This window comes from Abramis brama (genome assembly GCF_963993115.1).
Source record: "Abramis brama genome assembly, chromosome: 18".
Classification (NCBI taxonomy): domain Eukaryota; kingdom Metazoa; phylum Chordata; class Actinopteri; order Cypriniformes; family Leuciscidae; genus Abramis; species Abramis brama.
In genome coordinates this window covers 29,900,198-29,915,499 of record NC_139980.1, presented here as the reverse complement: position 1 = coordinate 29,915,499, position 15,302 = coordinate 29,900,198, and the positions used below count along the sequence as shown (strand labels likewise).

Below are 15,302 nucleotides of genomic sequence, written 5' to 3'. Positions count from 1 at the left end.
AATCAGATTTTTTGCATATGCAGATGTTGTTGAAAGTCTGGACAGCAAAAAAAACCATGAAATCTGAATTTTTCAAATCTTGGAGGTGATTTGAAATGCAATTCCAATCAGATTTTTACAGATGTGTCTCAGTCTGGACGCTCTGGCTGCTCAAATCAGATTTTAAATCAGTCTTTTTTGTCAAATTGCATCAATTCCGAAGCAGAAAGTCTCTTAACGCGACACAATGATAACATCAAAACTGGTGACGGAAATGCCGGTGTTCAAATGGCTTGTCCAAAGATTTCTTCAAGGAGTTCTGCACTGGTACCCGACAGGGCGTTTATTTGGAAAGCGAGATGATGCGCCTCATTTATCCTGCATACATTTTAAAAGTCTTGTCACAAACGTGGGTACGCCTACGTCGTTACTAAAGCAACCCATGCAGATAGGTTGGTTATGTCAAGGCAAACAAATCTTATTTGATCACTTGCAATTAATATTGCGGAGAGTCTGTCTGAAAAGTAAAAAAAAAAAAAAATCTGATTTCCCACGGTCTGAACATAACCTTAGTTTTGATATGTGAAAAGGTTATTTTTGCTGCAGTGTTTTACCAAAACACCACTTTTTCTTTTCCTTTTACCTACAACAATCAATTCTTTTTTTTTATACTAATATAAGTCACAGCTTTTTCTAATTTTGTGTAGCCTACTTCCTGTTATGCTTCTTGCAAAAGGGAATCACTTAAAATAAGGTTAAAACTGGGACTTTGAAGAGGTTTTAAATGTTTGTTTAAAAGGTAGAACACCTTATTTTGTATGTGTGTTGGGAGTGGAGACCTTCACACTTCTGCACTTATCTTTGCTGAAGTGTGGTCTGGGTGCCAGACTTATGACAGTGACACTTCTACTTCCTATTCCGCCTAATGTACCTTCCTCTCCTGGGTGGTGCATATATATCTTTGTTTATTGTATAAAATGATCATGCTTACCATTTCAAATCAGTTTTGAAACATGTTCTGATATTACAGATAGCAGAAATGGGAGCAAAAGTTGTGATGCTGCCTTATTGGCCATTCAATTTCAAACGCTCAACAAATGCAATTCCTTCTAAAATTTGACGTATGTTTCTTGATCGTCTCATATATCTTTATTGCAAAGTAACAATGCAGATTAGAAGAGAAAAGCTTGACTGTGGGGTGAAGGGATATAATGGAGGAATAAAAGCTTAGGAAGCAGAGTGAAAACAAAAGGAAGTCATTAGTCAGAGCTGAATAAAACACTTCAGCACATGGAGCCTCCCTTTCAGACACACCTCTGATAACATCTGTCTGTAAGCACTGCTTGCTCGTGTATTGATATTTATCTATTTTCTGCTTTCCCTTTTAAAAGTGATTTTGGGCAGCCACTGGTTATAAAAATGTATTGAATATTGAGAAAGATATATTAGAGACGAAACACTTGATCCCAAACTGGTGTCCGTATAGGAAGTGAGCATGTTGTGTGATTTTGTTGGGAGATTCATATTGTAAATGTTCCTTACGCTACATTTTAGAGTGTAAACAAGTGTTAGACTTTGGGAGGGTTAGGAAATATTGTACAAGCCTCACAGAACAGCAAATTCTTAGGACGGATCTTCCTTCATACTTCTGTGATGCTTTTTTTTTTTTTTTGCCATTTTATGTTGATTGTACATTTATCAACCTGCTACATTTTTATACCGTTGTGCATTGGTTAGGGTTATATTATAGTATAATATAAATTGAATGCAACATATTGTACTTTAATCCACTTGTGTTTTGAATCATTCACACACATTAATATCCAAAGATTTCAGAGGTTTTGATGAAAATTTTATAAGTATGGTTGCACTTGCATTGTCTCAGGGATTGTTTAAATGTGACATAAGAACTGCATTTATCTTGTGGAGGTGAAATAAACAGCAATAATTATTTGTAAGTTTGCATTATTACATTGTCTGAATAAAAAAAGAAAAAAAAAATACTTTGATTAAATTAATACAAAAATGTGTTATCTTTGAAGGATATAGGCCTGGTTTCACAGACAGGGTTTAGATTAAGCCAGGATTAGGCCTTAGTTCAATAAGGACATTTAATAATAATAATATTAATTAATAATAATTCATTACAATTAATCTCCTCAACCACCACCACCACCAATGCAGCTTCTTTTACCAATGCACCATTTAAGCAGCTTCTATAAACATGCCTAAGAAAAAAACATACTGGTGTGAATCTTGAGACAAAACAATGACACTAACATATTTTAAGATATATCAGTGCAAGCTGCTTTCAGTAAAAACAGCTCAAACATGAATTTTAGTCTAAGACTTGCTTAAGCCTTGTCTGTGAAACCGGGGGATAATTTATTAAACAGAAAACTTTTTAAAATTATGTATAGTTCGATTAGTCGATTCAGGGTTTTGTTTTGTTTTTTTTACATTTAAAAAAAAATAAAGTTAGAGAGAAGGAAAAACTCTAGACAAATGTCTAGACAAATGATGCCAACAAATTTGTGACATTAAGGGCAAGTTGTCCCTCACTAATCCCTCTGTCTATGGAGGTATTTTGGAGGTGAGAAAGCTTTGTCTATCAAAGATGGCAGCCGATGTGTTAATGGCTGATCATTAGCTGCTGCTGTTGGCTGCATCAAAAGACACAGCCTTATGTTTGATGTTTCCAGATGGTGATATTTATGAATAGGTGAGTTAATCATTGTGGCCTTGGATCTGATCAAAGTTAAAAAATGTTCATCTAGTGGAGGCATTCAAAACAAGACAAAAGAGGATTAAAGAAGTGCATACATTAGCATCATTGCAAAAGTACAGCAAATGTGTTTTCTTTAGTTTAGTTTATTGTCATTTCACAAGTATTCAGTGGAGCGACTGTTTGGACATGTGTCGTCTGTTTTAAGAAAACCTGTCTGAATCATTGTCAGATTACATGAACAGTCTTTACATGAACTCTACAGGTTCTTAGATGAGGGTTAAAATCCAGGCCAAATTTATCCATATGACACATGCTTTTTCCATGGCATTCAAAACAATCAATGATATATATATATATATATATATATAAACCACAATACTTTGTTTCTTTGACTATGGAACTTTTTGTCACAGGGGTTGCTCATTTCTGTGTTTAAATGACAGCCACTTTAAAGCTTTTAAAAGTTTATTTTCATTCTCTTGCCATTTATTTTTGTGCTTTTTTTCATATTTAGCTTTGTTTTTTTACCCTTGTAACATACCCCAGCCTTTTAATCTTAAAATATGAATTCAATTCTTAAAAAATATAAAACTCTGCTAAAAATAAATATATCACAAAGTAATTTTAAAAAGTATTTCAAAAATTATTTTGTGAAAATATTACTGATTTTTTGTTGTTGTTGGATACATTAGTGATAGGCTACATTTTAAACATGACAGGATCCTCCTATGATGTATGTCTACAAAGAGTATTTTCTAAAAAAAATATACAGGGCCCAATGGAAGACCCATATAAGTTCTGATGCATTTCTACAAGATGTTGTATAAAAAGGTGATCAGTCTGCAGGAAGTGTAAGCTGCAAACTGATCTAAGGAGCTGATCATGGAAACATCTCAACCCAACAATACACGTACATGTTTTTTCAAGTCATGTGTATTCGGGTGGAGATCCCATTAAACCCACACACGAACCTTTTACAGATGCAAATGGCCCACGAAGGTAAAAAATTCACACCTGCGTCCTGCCGCCTATCAGCTTCACTTTGATCAACTCTGAGGGAAGGCTGGCTGACTGGATATATAATGCAGTTCGAAGGATAGTCAAATTATTGCATGCTGGACACGAGTAGGTCTAGGTCACAATGGCAGTCGTGCATGGAAACCTTGGGAATGGACACTTAAAACAATTCCAGCTGTTTCCAACCGCAGATTTGGAAAGGAGGACTAACATGCACACGACAGGTGGGTGTTTACGCAGGAATCTTTCTTGAAATGCATTTGAGAGTGACTGAGTAATCAATAAGCTTAACTAATATAATTTTCCCTCGTGTTTCTCCTCAGATTACGCAGCTCAAGACAGGATGAAGTTCCTCAATGGCGTCTCCAGGGCGGACAGCGCGAGCCTGTTTACGCACCGCAGAAAACGCACCAACTTCACGCAACAGCAGATTGACGTCCTGGAGAAAGTTTACTTGGACACCAAATACCCTGATATTTATTTAAGAGAGAAACTTGAGGCACTGACCGGGTTGCCAGAGTCGAGAATCCAGGTGAGATTTCTGTTTGCAATGTTCCTCAGGAAAAGACCTGCTTAACATTAAACGGGACGCCGGGGCTAGTTGTCACACGTTTGGTTTCACGTCTACAAAAGCTTAAACATTTTATTGGCCAGGGAATAAGTTTTAGTTTATTCAACACACTTTGAACTCGGAGGGGTCAAGAAGATGTGACACAGATCTGAGAATTTGTTTTAAATATTACATTCTATCTAAAGTTAGAAAAAATAAATAAAGAAAAAGCCATCATACATGCATGTAATATGCTATGTATTTAAGTTGATCTGTATGAAATATTTAATCAAAATTTAAACAGTAAAACAAAACACTTTTCTATGCAATTATAATATATAACAGCTTGCCCCAACATTTATAAAAAAAAAAGTTGACAGCAAGTCCCGGTTTTCTCTACTGTTGTGTGAATGTATGCCAGTGTGGTTTTGTGTTCACTGAATATATTGTAGATAATTGAATGGCATCAGGTTCCTAAACTGTGTTCATTTTCTATTCAGGTGTGGTTCCAGAACCGAAGGGCAAAGTCACGGCGCCAGGTGGGAATTCCTGTTCCCAACAAGACCAGTGGAAGTATACTAACCCCCAACAATCTCCTTATGAACCAGTTTACGACACATCAGAACCACACCAGCCTGGAGACCCAAAGAACACCAAAGTTTGTCACGATGGACAACTTCAGTCAACAGATGATCAACTCTTCAGAAGAGAAGATCTGCACTCTGAAAGGTGACATATACGACCCAACCACGATTCCATGCATGTTCAGCAGAACCGACGAGAACCAAATCAAAACCGATCACCTGAGCGTTGTGGTGCCACGCAATTACACACAGCAGTATCCGAAGGGACATGGACAGTTCACGGCCGCAAGCCATGCTAAGTCTACAATGAAGCAATTTTTGGTGGAATATGACAACTTCCCACCGAACAAAACCATTGGGCCAGAGATGAAGGTGGTTATTCCTCCTCTCCCATCACAGAATAACTTCATGATGTCCTCATCATCCCCCAAAAACATTGCCTGTTCTGTCCAAAACATACCAGTCAAGGTCCAGCCAGGAAGTTTTGGAACTTTTTCTCCTATCAGAGCAAGCGAAGCTGTCGAGTTCTCAGATTCTGACTCAGATTGGGAAAGAGAAGCCATTTTTAACGGGTTCATTTAGCGCTTTACGTTTTTACACTCACAGACTTTATCTGAAGCTTTAAAGAACATTTATGGTTTGAAAATCAGATATTTATTGTATATTTCAGATATTATTGTATATTATGTATGTGATTATCACACAATATGGGCGTAAAAGGGAGACATTCTACACTCATAATAAAAATCTCTATAAACCACCAAAATACAGACTCTGAGCCTTTATGAAGATAATAGAAATCAATTTATTTACAAATGTTTTGTGTCATGCATACACTTACAGGTTAAAAAATGAAAAGAAAAAAACCCACAAAACTACCGCATTGAAAAACACACCAGTGGGGCATTTGGGTGATTATTTCTTCTTCTAAGGACAAGACAAACTGTTTCATTCCACACAGCTGTCTATTATAGGCCTTGTATAAACAGAATGGTTTCTTTGCAAAAATACCTAAATCTGGCAAGTCAAAAATGTCCACATTACCCTATATATGATCGATTTATTGATATATTTTGAGTGAACTGTACAGTTATCTACAATGTACATATTTAAAACATACAGAACAGTTTAAAACAGACAGAACGGTACCTCTTCTCTCAGGACACTCAAAGTTAAGCACTTCGAGAAAGAAACAGAGGAAATAAAATTATGCAAAACAGTATCAAACAAACTGCACCAGCAAGTAGTGTTGCTCGGCATACACCCTAGTTGTAAACCAGCAATAATAATAAAAATAAGGGGAAACATAAATATCAAATTGAGTGTGAGTAACATCTGAAATTGTGGCAAACATTTACACCTACAAAAAAAACTTCACACTCCATTTTTTTTTTACTAGCTAGTCGAACATCATCCAAGACACTCTGGTGCCTTCGGGGCATGGAATTTGAACACTACTTTTGCAGGTACAGTTAATGAACAAACATTCTGACCTTCCATAACGTCAAACAGAACGAACACAAAAGAACAAAGTGGTGATCTGAGGAGGCGAGTTGCTATCCGCATTTGCGATCGGATTCCCGGGAGGCGTGCAAGTTTATTTCAGTCACGTTCTGTTGGTGTTGTTGGCAGAGAAAGCATGGAGGTTACCCAGCTGGCTCAGACCGCTTTGTATGTGTGCTACATGGATCTCCACATTATCCTGAAAACAACTGTAGAAAACAGATTATTGTAGATGACAATGTTTTAAAAGCAAAGCACATGAATGTTTGGAGTTCTGGGAAATGGGAAAAACAAAGCAAAATGAGTATTACCTGAGGTTGGAGTCATCTATTGAACTCTTTATGTCATTAAGAGAGTCTGTGAGTGATTTGAATTCAAACGAGTTCAAGTCTCCCCCTTCGGCCAAACACTGCATTAAATAACGAGAAAAATATGATCAGGATCCAATGTACATGTAGTATGTAAAAGTGCTTGATAGAGCAGGACAAACAACTTGGTTAAGCTAGTATTAATTAAGCTGGATCATGGCAATCCTGACTCCCAAGTTGGTCTGCGCTCTATGTAAATGTATTTTTAGTGATAAGGATGGGCACAAATCATTTTTCCTTCAGAAAATGTAAAAATGTTCTATGTTGTTGTAAACGACATGCAACAGTAAACACTATAGTCTGGTACCCTGATCTGCAGGAGGAGTGCCGTGAGACGAGAGACGAGCTGAGTGAGGCCGGGGCTCTGGACACGCTGTTCTCCATCAGGCAACGCGTTACTCAGACGCACAACGTCCTGTGACTCTTCCTCACAGCGCCGTCGCAGCTCACTGGGCTGATCTGCAGGCTGCATGCCCTGATCTGGGGCCAGCTGAGCAGAGAAGATTATAGAAGAGTGAACGCAATTTGAATGCATGTTTTATGTCCAAAATATTACCAAGAAAACCAGAACTGAACATCTGGAGAGCAAATGTAGTGAGAGGGGGAAAAAAAACACGTACTTCAAAGCAAAACTGCTGTACTTCATGGAGGACTTTGTTGAGGTCTTTGTTGAGTTGTTCCAGTTCCAGCACTGTTGTGGCATATCTCTTCTGCAAGTCCAACCCAATTGGCATGGAATAGGACTTCTGCAGTGGCAGAATGGAAAAAGTTACTTGCCGTACAACCATTACAAAATAACAAATCCATATTAGCTCTTGTCAATTACTGACAGCCTTACTAGTTTCTCAGCTTCTGTGTTCATCTCCTTCAAATGCTTTATATGTTCCTTTTTAATCATGAGGATTTTGGACAGGCGTGTCTAGCAGGAAAATAAAACAAAATGACAAAATTCTGTGTAAAACGAAAGCCAAGTAAATAGATAACATTAGTGACTATTAGTGCAATTCTCACCACTTGCACAAGAAACTTGACAGGAAATCCACCCAATGTCTCTCCATCAGTTCCTGTCAGTTTACTTTTCCAGGGGGACTGACTGAATAGAGGGTCATTATCCTGGGAAGAGAGCAAAGAGAACTACAATTATTTTTCAAAAATTTTTGGTGGAATAATTATTAAACGTGTTATTTGTGTCAGTGGTTCTCAAATGGTTTTGGTTAAGGACCCATATTTTACATTGAATATCAAGTGGGTACCCTGCATTGTACCAAAATAAAAGAAAAAGAAAATATCTGTAAGAATTTTTTTTTTTTTTTTTTCACCCATACTCTTAAATGTATAAAATGGCCCAACAATCTGAAAATTGTTAATATGAAATAGAATTGACTTTAAAGATTGAGTGTTTGGTTTCTAAATGACTCATTGACACCTTGAGGTCAGAACAAACTGCATATTGTATCATTTAATTATTGGCATTTTGTAGGGCTGCTCGATTATGGCAAAAATCATAATCACAATTATTTTTGGTCAATATTGAAATCATGATTATTTAACATGATTATTGGAGGACGATATGATCTAAGTCTTATTTCACGATATGAGTAATTTGAACAATTAGCCAAATATCACAATTATCGACACTTATTATTGACAAAAACTAATACATGGTTATACTAATACTAATACAACTAACGTAAGAAAAAGGTTCTCAAAACAATTACAGAAGACAAGTAAATAATCAGCAATACAATAAGAACAACGAAACGAATGACAAACAAAACAGATAAATAAATACAACAGAACAAAAACACAAATTAAATGAACAGTGTTTTTGTTTTTTCAGGAAGATATACTAACAGTGGTATTCAGACGTGCCGTTTTTATCGGGACAGTCCCGTAAATCAGCTTTATTTTTATTGTCCTTACTTCATCTCTGGCCAAATCATGCTTTGTCCCGTATTTTCCTAAAATGTCTTTATTGCTCAGCGATAGACCAAGTAGTAAGTCTTCTGTCACGCAAGAACAGCCTGATCAATAACCAATCACGTCATAGTATATTTTGGAGAACAAAATGACCATCCAATCACAATTCAATTTGAATATCGAATAACTAGTAATTAGTGAAGGCGTATCCGGCATCAGTGTTTCAGCGATGGAGAGCGTGGAAGAGATCAAGTCGGATGCAAAATTGTCCAAAAAAAAAAAAAGCATTTACATTTAAATAGAATTTTTTTCGGCTATTTATATAATGTTATTGTCATAGATACTTTTATGTGTGGGGTGGGGAGGAGGGTGCCTGTCCATCCCTTATTCCAATCTGAGAAATCTGGTCACGCTAAGAAATAGCCTAAAACAAAAAAATATATAATCAAATGTAAAATAACCTTATTAAAGCTACTTAAGTTATTCAGTCGAGAGGAGAGAGTGATTTTCCTTTGTCATTAGTTGTTTGATTATCATTAATGACAGACTGCTGCAGGTAAATTAGGCTGCTGTCACTTTAAAAGCTAATGCGCGGATACTGTTACACAGGTGTTTTCTTTCACAACACTATACGTTTATTTAAGACATAAACCACTGTGTTCACTTAAATACTCTCCAAAAAGGCATTTTGACATTTTTGTGTGTATGCGCTTATCCACCATTTGCTTAACCGCATTCGGCTCAGACTCAGAGCGCACACACACAGAAACCCGACTGGGAAACAGGGTCTCTTTTGCAGCTTAATGCGGTTTAAACTAGGGATGGGACTTTTTATCGACAAAACGACCGACATTCGACACATGCTCCACTCGACAAAAAAAATAGAGTGTCGACATGTCGAGGGGGCGGGGCTTGTGGGATTTCCAAATTGCATTTTTTTTTTTGGCTTTTAATTTATTACATTTCCTATTCAAATACACATCATAAAGTGCCACTTTGACCCCACTTCTCCCGGAAAGACGCGCGCGCGCACTCGTAGACCAGAGCAAGATAGCGAAAGCAGTACGCCATCAAAGCAAGCACTGTGTGCTCGGGTTTTGGAAGTCAATGTCACCAAAGAAGTGTGTTTTTGTATGCCAGGGCAAGACAACCCTGCACAGATTCCCAAAGAACCCAGCGTTAAGTGGACCAGTGGATGGAGTTTGTTTTTTCAGAGCATCAACGGAGTTGTGTAAGACTGTTTGTTCCCTGCATTTTGACGATGATTGTTTTATAAACAAAGCCCAGATCGACGGATTTGCAGATCGTCTAATGCGGATCAAGCAGTCACAATGATAAAGTTTCGCGATCGCATTCGGTGAGTAAACTGCTTTAAAAAAATGTCTCTGTGTGTTGTTAGCTCGGTTAGCACAGCTATAGCATACCGCCCACACGGCCCGCCTCCAGACGCTCGTTTTTTTGCGGAAAGACTCGGGACAGCCTATCTGTCTTTTAGAAATATAATAAAATTAAAGACTTTTTGGAGATATGAAGGATGCAATACTACTCTATAGGTACTCAAGATTAACAGGAGATTGAGTGAAAATGAGCATTTCACCCCCCCCCCCCCCCTTTAAAAAAAAGAAAAGAAAGGCCGACAATCCGACAAAAAGTCGACACATGGGCCTCGACAGTCGATTTCCCAAATCCCGTGTCGTTCCCATCCCTAGTTTAAACAGTTTAATATCAAAAATGTCCCACAGCTTAGCAACAGTAGACTGAATTTTACAACTTATTCGGTTAATTTGGATTTTAGGGAGAAACGAAAGCACACCGCTGTAAAGGAAAGGAAGGTGCGCTAGATGGAAAGTGGCACACTAATCGTTTTACCTTGATTATCTTGTTTTCATAATTGTTGGAAGCTAAAATCAAAATCAATTACGATTAACAGCACAGCTCTAGCATTTAACATTGTTTTATCCTGGCAGCCATGCAACCCTAGCAGAACAGACCTGCAAAACATTTTTTGGGTAATGACACACCAGTTAATTACCACTAATTCAAGGAACACATCTTTGTTTCATTTTACCATTAAGATGGACTGGGTTGAGCCTGGATAGGCTCCACGGGGTGGGGTCAGAAAGTTTTGGAAACGAGGTGGCCGCTGTTTCTGAGCAAAAGCAGATATGGGCATCGTCTCATGAGGTTCATTACTCTGGGGAGAAAGCATTGGAGAGTGTTAGCCATTAAAATCAAATGACAAGGTTATTAATGAAGAGATTGGATGATAATAGCCATTTATGACTAAACAGTTTTTTTCTTACAAGCACTTCATAGTCAGGAACAGTGTGTGTGCCGAGCCCATTTCTGTCAAAAGTCACGCGATATGTTGCTGCACTGGTATCCACTGCATCAATCTGACCAGTAAACAGGCCATCATGGACACCCCTAAGACGAGCTAGTGTTTAAGGAAAAAAGAAAAAGGAGGGGAAAAAAGTTTTATTTTCATTCAAACCATTTCATTTTGTACATTTTTTCTTTTGCTCTAGAAGACATTAATTTGCCTATACAATAAGCAAAGAAATGATGGTTCTAGAGTGCAAAACTTAGAAAACTAGATCATCACCTGATCAAGTTCACGCTTTCTAAACTCACAATCTTAAGAAAAAGTCTATTTTGAAATGTTCTTTTCACATCTGCTGATAGCGTCAGATAATGGCAGATATCAAACGTAATCAGATCCTCACCTGTAACTTTAGTGCCGATGACCAAGGGCAAAGGAATCTCATCTGGCAAGTCTTTGCATAAAGACATATCTGTGATTTTCCTCTGCTGCAGGAGACGCATCTTCTGCCTCTTCTGTTTCAGAGCCATTCGCTCTTCAGCGAAGAATGCTGAGGAACATCTGAAAAACATAATATATTAACACACAAGTCCAAGCATTTGAATGCAAGATATTTGCATTCTAATGCAGCTTTAATCTCTAAGTGATTACTCTATAAGGTTAAAAAAATGAGGAGTCAGTTAACCTTCGAGGTTTGCCCATAAGTCTTCTGATTGTTCCCCATTCAACTCTTGTCAATTTTCTGGTCTTTAGATTGGGAAAAGACTCCTTCAAACACAGGCAGAAGTCATTGTCTCCTTCAAATAAAGGCCTAAAGAACATGAAAAAGATGACATTTGGAAAGACAATCATTTAAAATATTAGTGGTAGATCAATAATCCAATTTAATGCTGATACAGACCTAATAAAGTTAGCAAATCCCATCTATGTAATATTGTTTACTTTAAAGTTTAAACAATATTTATCTAGAATTTGCATAAAATAAAAAGTTTTTTTTTTTAATTATAAATTGACTGTTCTGTTAACCAACCAAGCAGACAATTAAAGCAAATTTATTTAGTCTATTACTATTATTATCTATTTATAATGTAAATGCAATGTCATGACATGTCTTTTTCATGGAAGAGAGACACTACTCTCACTTTCCAATAATCAAAATGATTACAAATTTAAGAATGTGAATATTAAAGGTAGGGTTGGCAATTTCGGAGCGGCTAGCAATAGCAAGCTAGCTTTGAAAGCATTAGATCCCACCCTTCCTTCAGAGCGTCTCCAAATCCACGCCTCCTTCAAAACACATGAACGCACAGGTGGCGCACAGCCAAAGCAGATTCAGCAAAGTGTCATAAGAGACAGCATTAAATTACCTCATGTCTCAAAACACATAGCATTACAATAATAATGAATGTAAACAACTTATAGAGCTCTTATTTGTACCACCTGACTGCAGCAGACTTATTTCGGCATTGATAGTGTTGTTGACATAGAAACGCATAAATCCGAGTCTGAGGAACTCATAGTGGAACATCACGGACCGAATGCAATAATTGGACGAACATTAGTAGGTCCTGACACATCCACAGATGAAATATCTACATGATTTAATATTTAGACCACTTCTATTATTGATTGCTATCAGAATGTGATAAGAATGTTACAACCAGAATTCCCAAAAATTGCCTACTCTACCCTTTAACAGAACAAGAACCACACACAGTGACTGGAAATATAAAGTCGGCAAAACATACCTGTCAATATTTGAATAGAACCATTCATAGATGCACCATTTGTGCGCTTTGGGCAGTTTGAGCAAGTTTCTTAGTCTCAGACCAATTTTCTGTGAAACCCTTTTGTCTGGTGTTGTGACATTTGTAAGTTTCTGCAAAGGCAAACATTCAAAATGAAAATGCAATTTCACCAAACTTCATGTCAAAAGATCCATCTATCCTTCTTACTAAAAACACATCCTGGACGTCTCTCACCTGAGGCACAGCGGTGACCCTCTGGCTCCTCCTGGGAGATCTGGAGGCGAGAGGCCGCTCCTCATCCTCACACGACAGTCGACTCCTCTTTGAGCTCCTTGTTGGCTGAAGGACAAAGCAGACACGAGACATTGGGGAGCAATAAATGCTAAGATGTTGGTGACGTTGGTGTATGAATGAGCGAGTGAATGGGTGAATGTGAGGCTATGTAAAGCACTTTGGTGGCCATAGGTCTGTGAAAGCACTATATAAATGCAGTCCATTTACCAGTCCATTTAAGATGCAAAACTGCTACCATTGCAAGCAATCCTGGAAATATAGAAAAGAGTATGAAGCATTGGTGACAACTTACCGTTTCCACAGAAACATAACTGCTCCGTCCTCTGGTGGTCTGAGATTTTGGTAAATTGTTCTTCTCATTTAGAGTATTAGACAAACTTCCTTCTGTAGAAGAACAAAACAAAAGTGCCAAAAATTACTAAGCTGTGGAGGTGATGTAAAGAAAAAAAAGCATTTTGTGACAATGCGCATTGCAATCTATATGTCAGAAACAAAAGATTGACGTACCTCTTAAACTTACAAGAGCTTTAGCTGAAGAGCCTGAAGGTAAAAGAGCACAAAGAGTTTGATCTATTTCTACACATAAAGTTTTCAAAAGCAACATATGATTAAGAGTTTGAAATGAGTCTTACAAATAAACCATGCAACACACTCAGGATAAAGTCCTAGATCATATTTCAATTACGTTTTTATTTATCTTGCACCTCAAAGCTATTTCAACACCTCAAAGCTTTTCAACAATAAAGTTGGAAAAATAGAAGACCAACTTAATAAAAATGCTATCAATAATGCGCCAGACATTTTTCTCTACAGTGATTGCATATTGAACTAGAGTAGTGATAATGACACAGTTTGTGGTTTCTGGATGGATCACCCTGGTTGATAAAAATGAATAGGCTTATTATTTTAGATCACCAACCATGGTGATCCAACCAGAAACCCCAAACAATCTCTTTGTAACAATAAGCTGCTTATAGAACTAACTAAATAACAATGTGTCATTTTATATCACTGCTATAGCTCAATATGCAATCACTTCATTTGCAAATATTAACAGTAATAATGATTAATTAATGGCAATAACAACACTTGAAGAGCAAAGCTGAGGAATTACATTATGATCCACCCTAACGCAATACAACAAAGAATGTACATATGATAGTGGAACAAAACAATCCACTGAGAACTATTTTGATGAACCAGATAAAATCCCAAAACCAGTACTGCATCATACAAAAGCGTATTTTAACATAGGAAGAGTGCTGTGAACATATAGAACGTGTTTGTTTATCATATGGAGAGTGTTTTAATACACAAACAGACTGACACTGACAAGAACAACAAAACCCAGCAGCTGTCATCGAGTTACGACCCTATAAATGTCTGTAAAGTTCAACCCTGTCCGTATTGTAAACACCACACTACTACTACCAGCCGTACGGTTTGTGCTGATTATAAATAAATGATTATAACAGGATTTTGAGGCAAAAATCTCTTCAGGTATGATATTTATTTATAGTAGTAGCCTCTGAAAGCTAACTGTTAGCTCGTTAGCCTCAGCGCTAATAACTTTGCGTCTATTTTAACACCACTCATAACATTGAAAAACACTTGAAATGTATGGCGAGTCAAATGAGTTATAAAGCGCTTTTAAATTGGACACATGCTCGGCAGGAGAGTTATGAAGGTTTAGTGAGGAGTTTGTTATTTTACTCACTCTCGTCTAACAGCTGCTCGAGCTCCGCCATCTTGAATTAGCCGCGCCGGTTTTTCAAAGGCCGAGTGCCGCGATGCATTGTGGGACAGAGAGGGCAGTTCAAACAAACACTCGACAGTGTGCGCTCACAAAACTATCAAAACATTTTTTATTTCAGCTGCATGGTATAGAAAAATGAGAATCTTAAGATGCATTAGGAATTTTAATGCAGTTTCTTCTTTTCATATAATCCATATAAAACATGTTTAAACAGGTTCATCTTCTGTATCCCCATATGACTAGCTAGGCATTAGGACACTTTTTCATAGTTCAGCGGTTGTCAACCAGGGGATTGGAGCACATTAGGAGGCCTCAAGATGACATAAATGATTTAAGTTACATTTTATATTTAAAAAAAATAGTTGAAAAACTTTTATGAACTTTTATTACTTTACAATATCTGTCTTAAAGAATCTTCTTTATTTCTTGAAACTCATAGAATCAAAAAAGATTTATTTGAACATATTTACACTCAGTTCCTGTTAAAAGTAGTTTGAAAACAAGCAGCTTCTTCAAAATGACAGCAGAACAT

The 15,302-nt window shown here is 37.2% G+C and overlaps 2 protein-coding genes across 2 annotated transcripts; one reads left to right on the top strand and one right to left on the bottom strand.

The window, feature by feature from the left end:
• Positions 1-3,848: 3,848 nt before the first annotated feature.
• On the top strand, positions 3,849-5,440 carry mixl1 (Mix paired-like homeobox; the record flags this gene model as incomplete). Its single annotated transcript, XM_084090906.1, has 3 exons — positions 3,849-3,948; positions 4,048-4,256; positions 4,775-5,440. The coding sequence occupies 3 exons, from the start codon at positions 3,849-3,851 to the stop codon at positions 5,438-5,440; spliced, it is 975 nt and encodes a 324-aa protein (XP_083947032.1).
• Positions 5,441-5,639: 199 nt separating this feature from the next.
• On the bottom strand, positions 5,640-14,790 carry lin9 (lin-9 DREAM MuvB core complex component). Its single transcript, XM_084091376.1, has 15 exons — positions 14,732-14,790; positions 13,522-13,554; positions 13,307-13,398; positions 12,955-13,059; positions 12,721-12,851; positions 11,658-11,783; positions 11,376-11,533; positions 10,953-11,086; positions 10,718-10,843; positions 7,741-7,842; positions 7,568-7,648; positions 7,350-7,475; positions 7,037-7,219; positions 6,673-6,770; positions 5,640-6,570 (listed from the first exon to the last, which is right to left on the bottom strand). Exons 1-15 carry the CDS (start codon positions 14,760-14,762, stop codon positions 6,465-6,467), a joined length of 1,632 nt encoding a protein of 543 aa, XP_083947502.1. The 5' UTR covers positions 14,763-14,790; the 3' UTR covers positions 5,640-6,464.
• Between the last annotated feature and the right edge of the window lie 512 nt (positions 14,791-15,302).

Coding starts and splice junctions, on each gene's coding strand:
- lin9 (XM_084091376.1), bottom strand. CDS start 14,762: ATGGCGGAGCTCGAGCAGCTGTTAGACGAGA. Junction 7,649..7,740: donor TCAAGTTTCTTGTGCAAGTG/GTGAGAATTGCA, acceptor TTTTCCTGCTAG/ACACGCCTGTCCAAAATCCT. Junction 6,571..6,672: donor ATAGATGACTCCAACCTCAG/GTAATACTCATT, acceptor TGTTTTCTACAG/TTGTTTTCAGGATAATGTGG.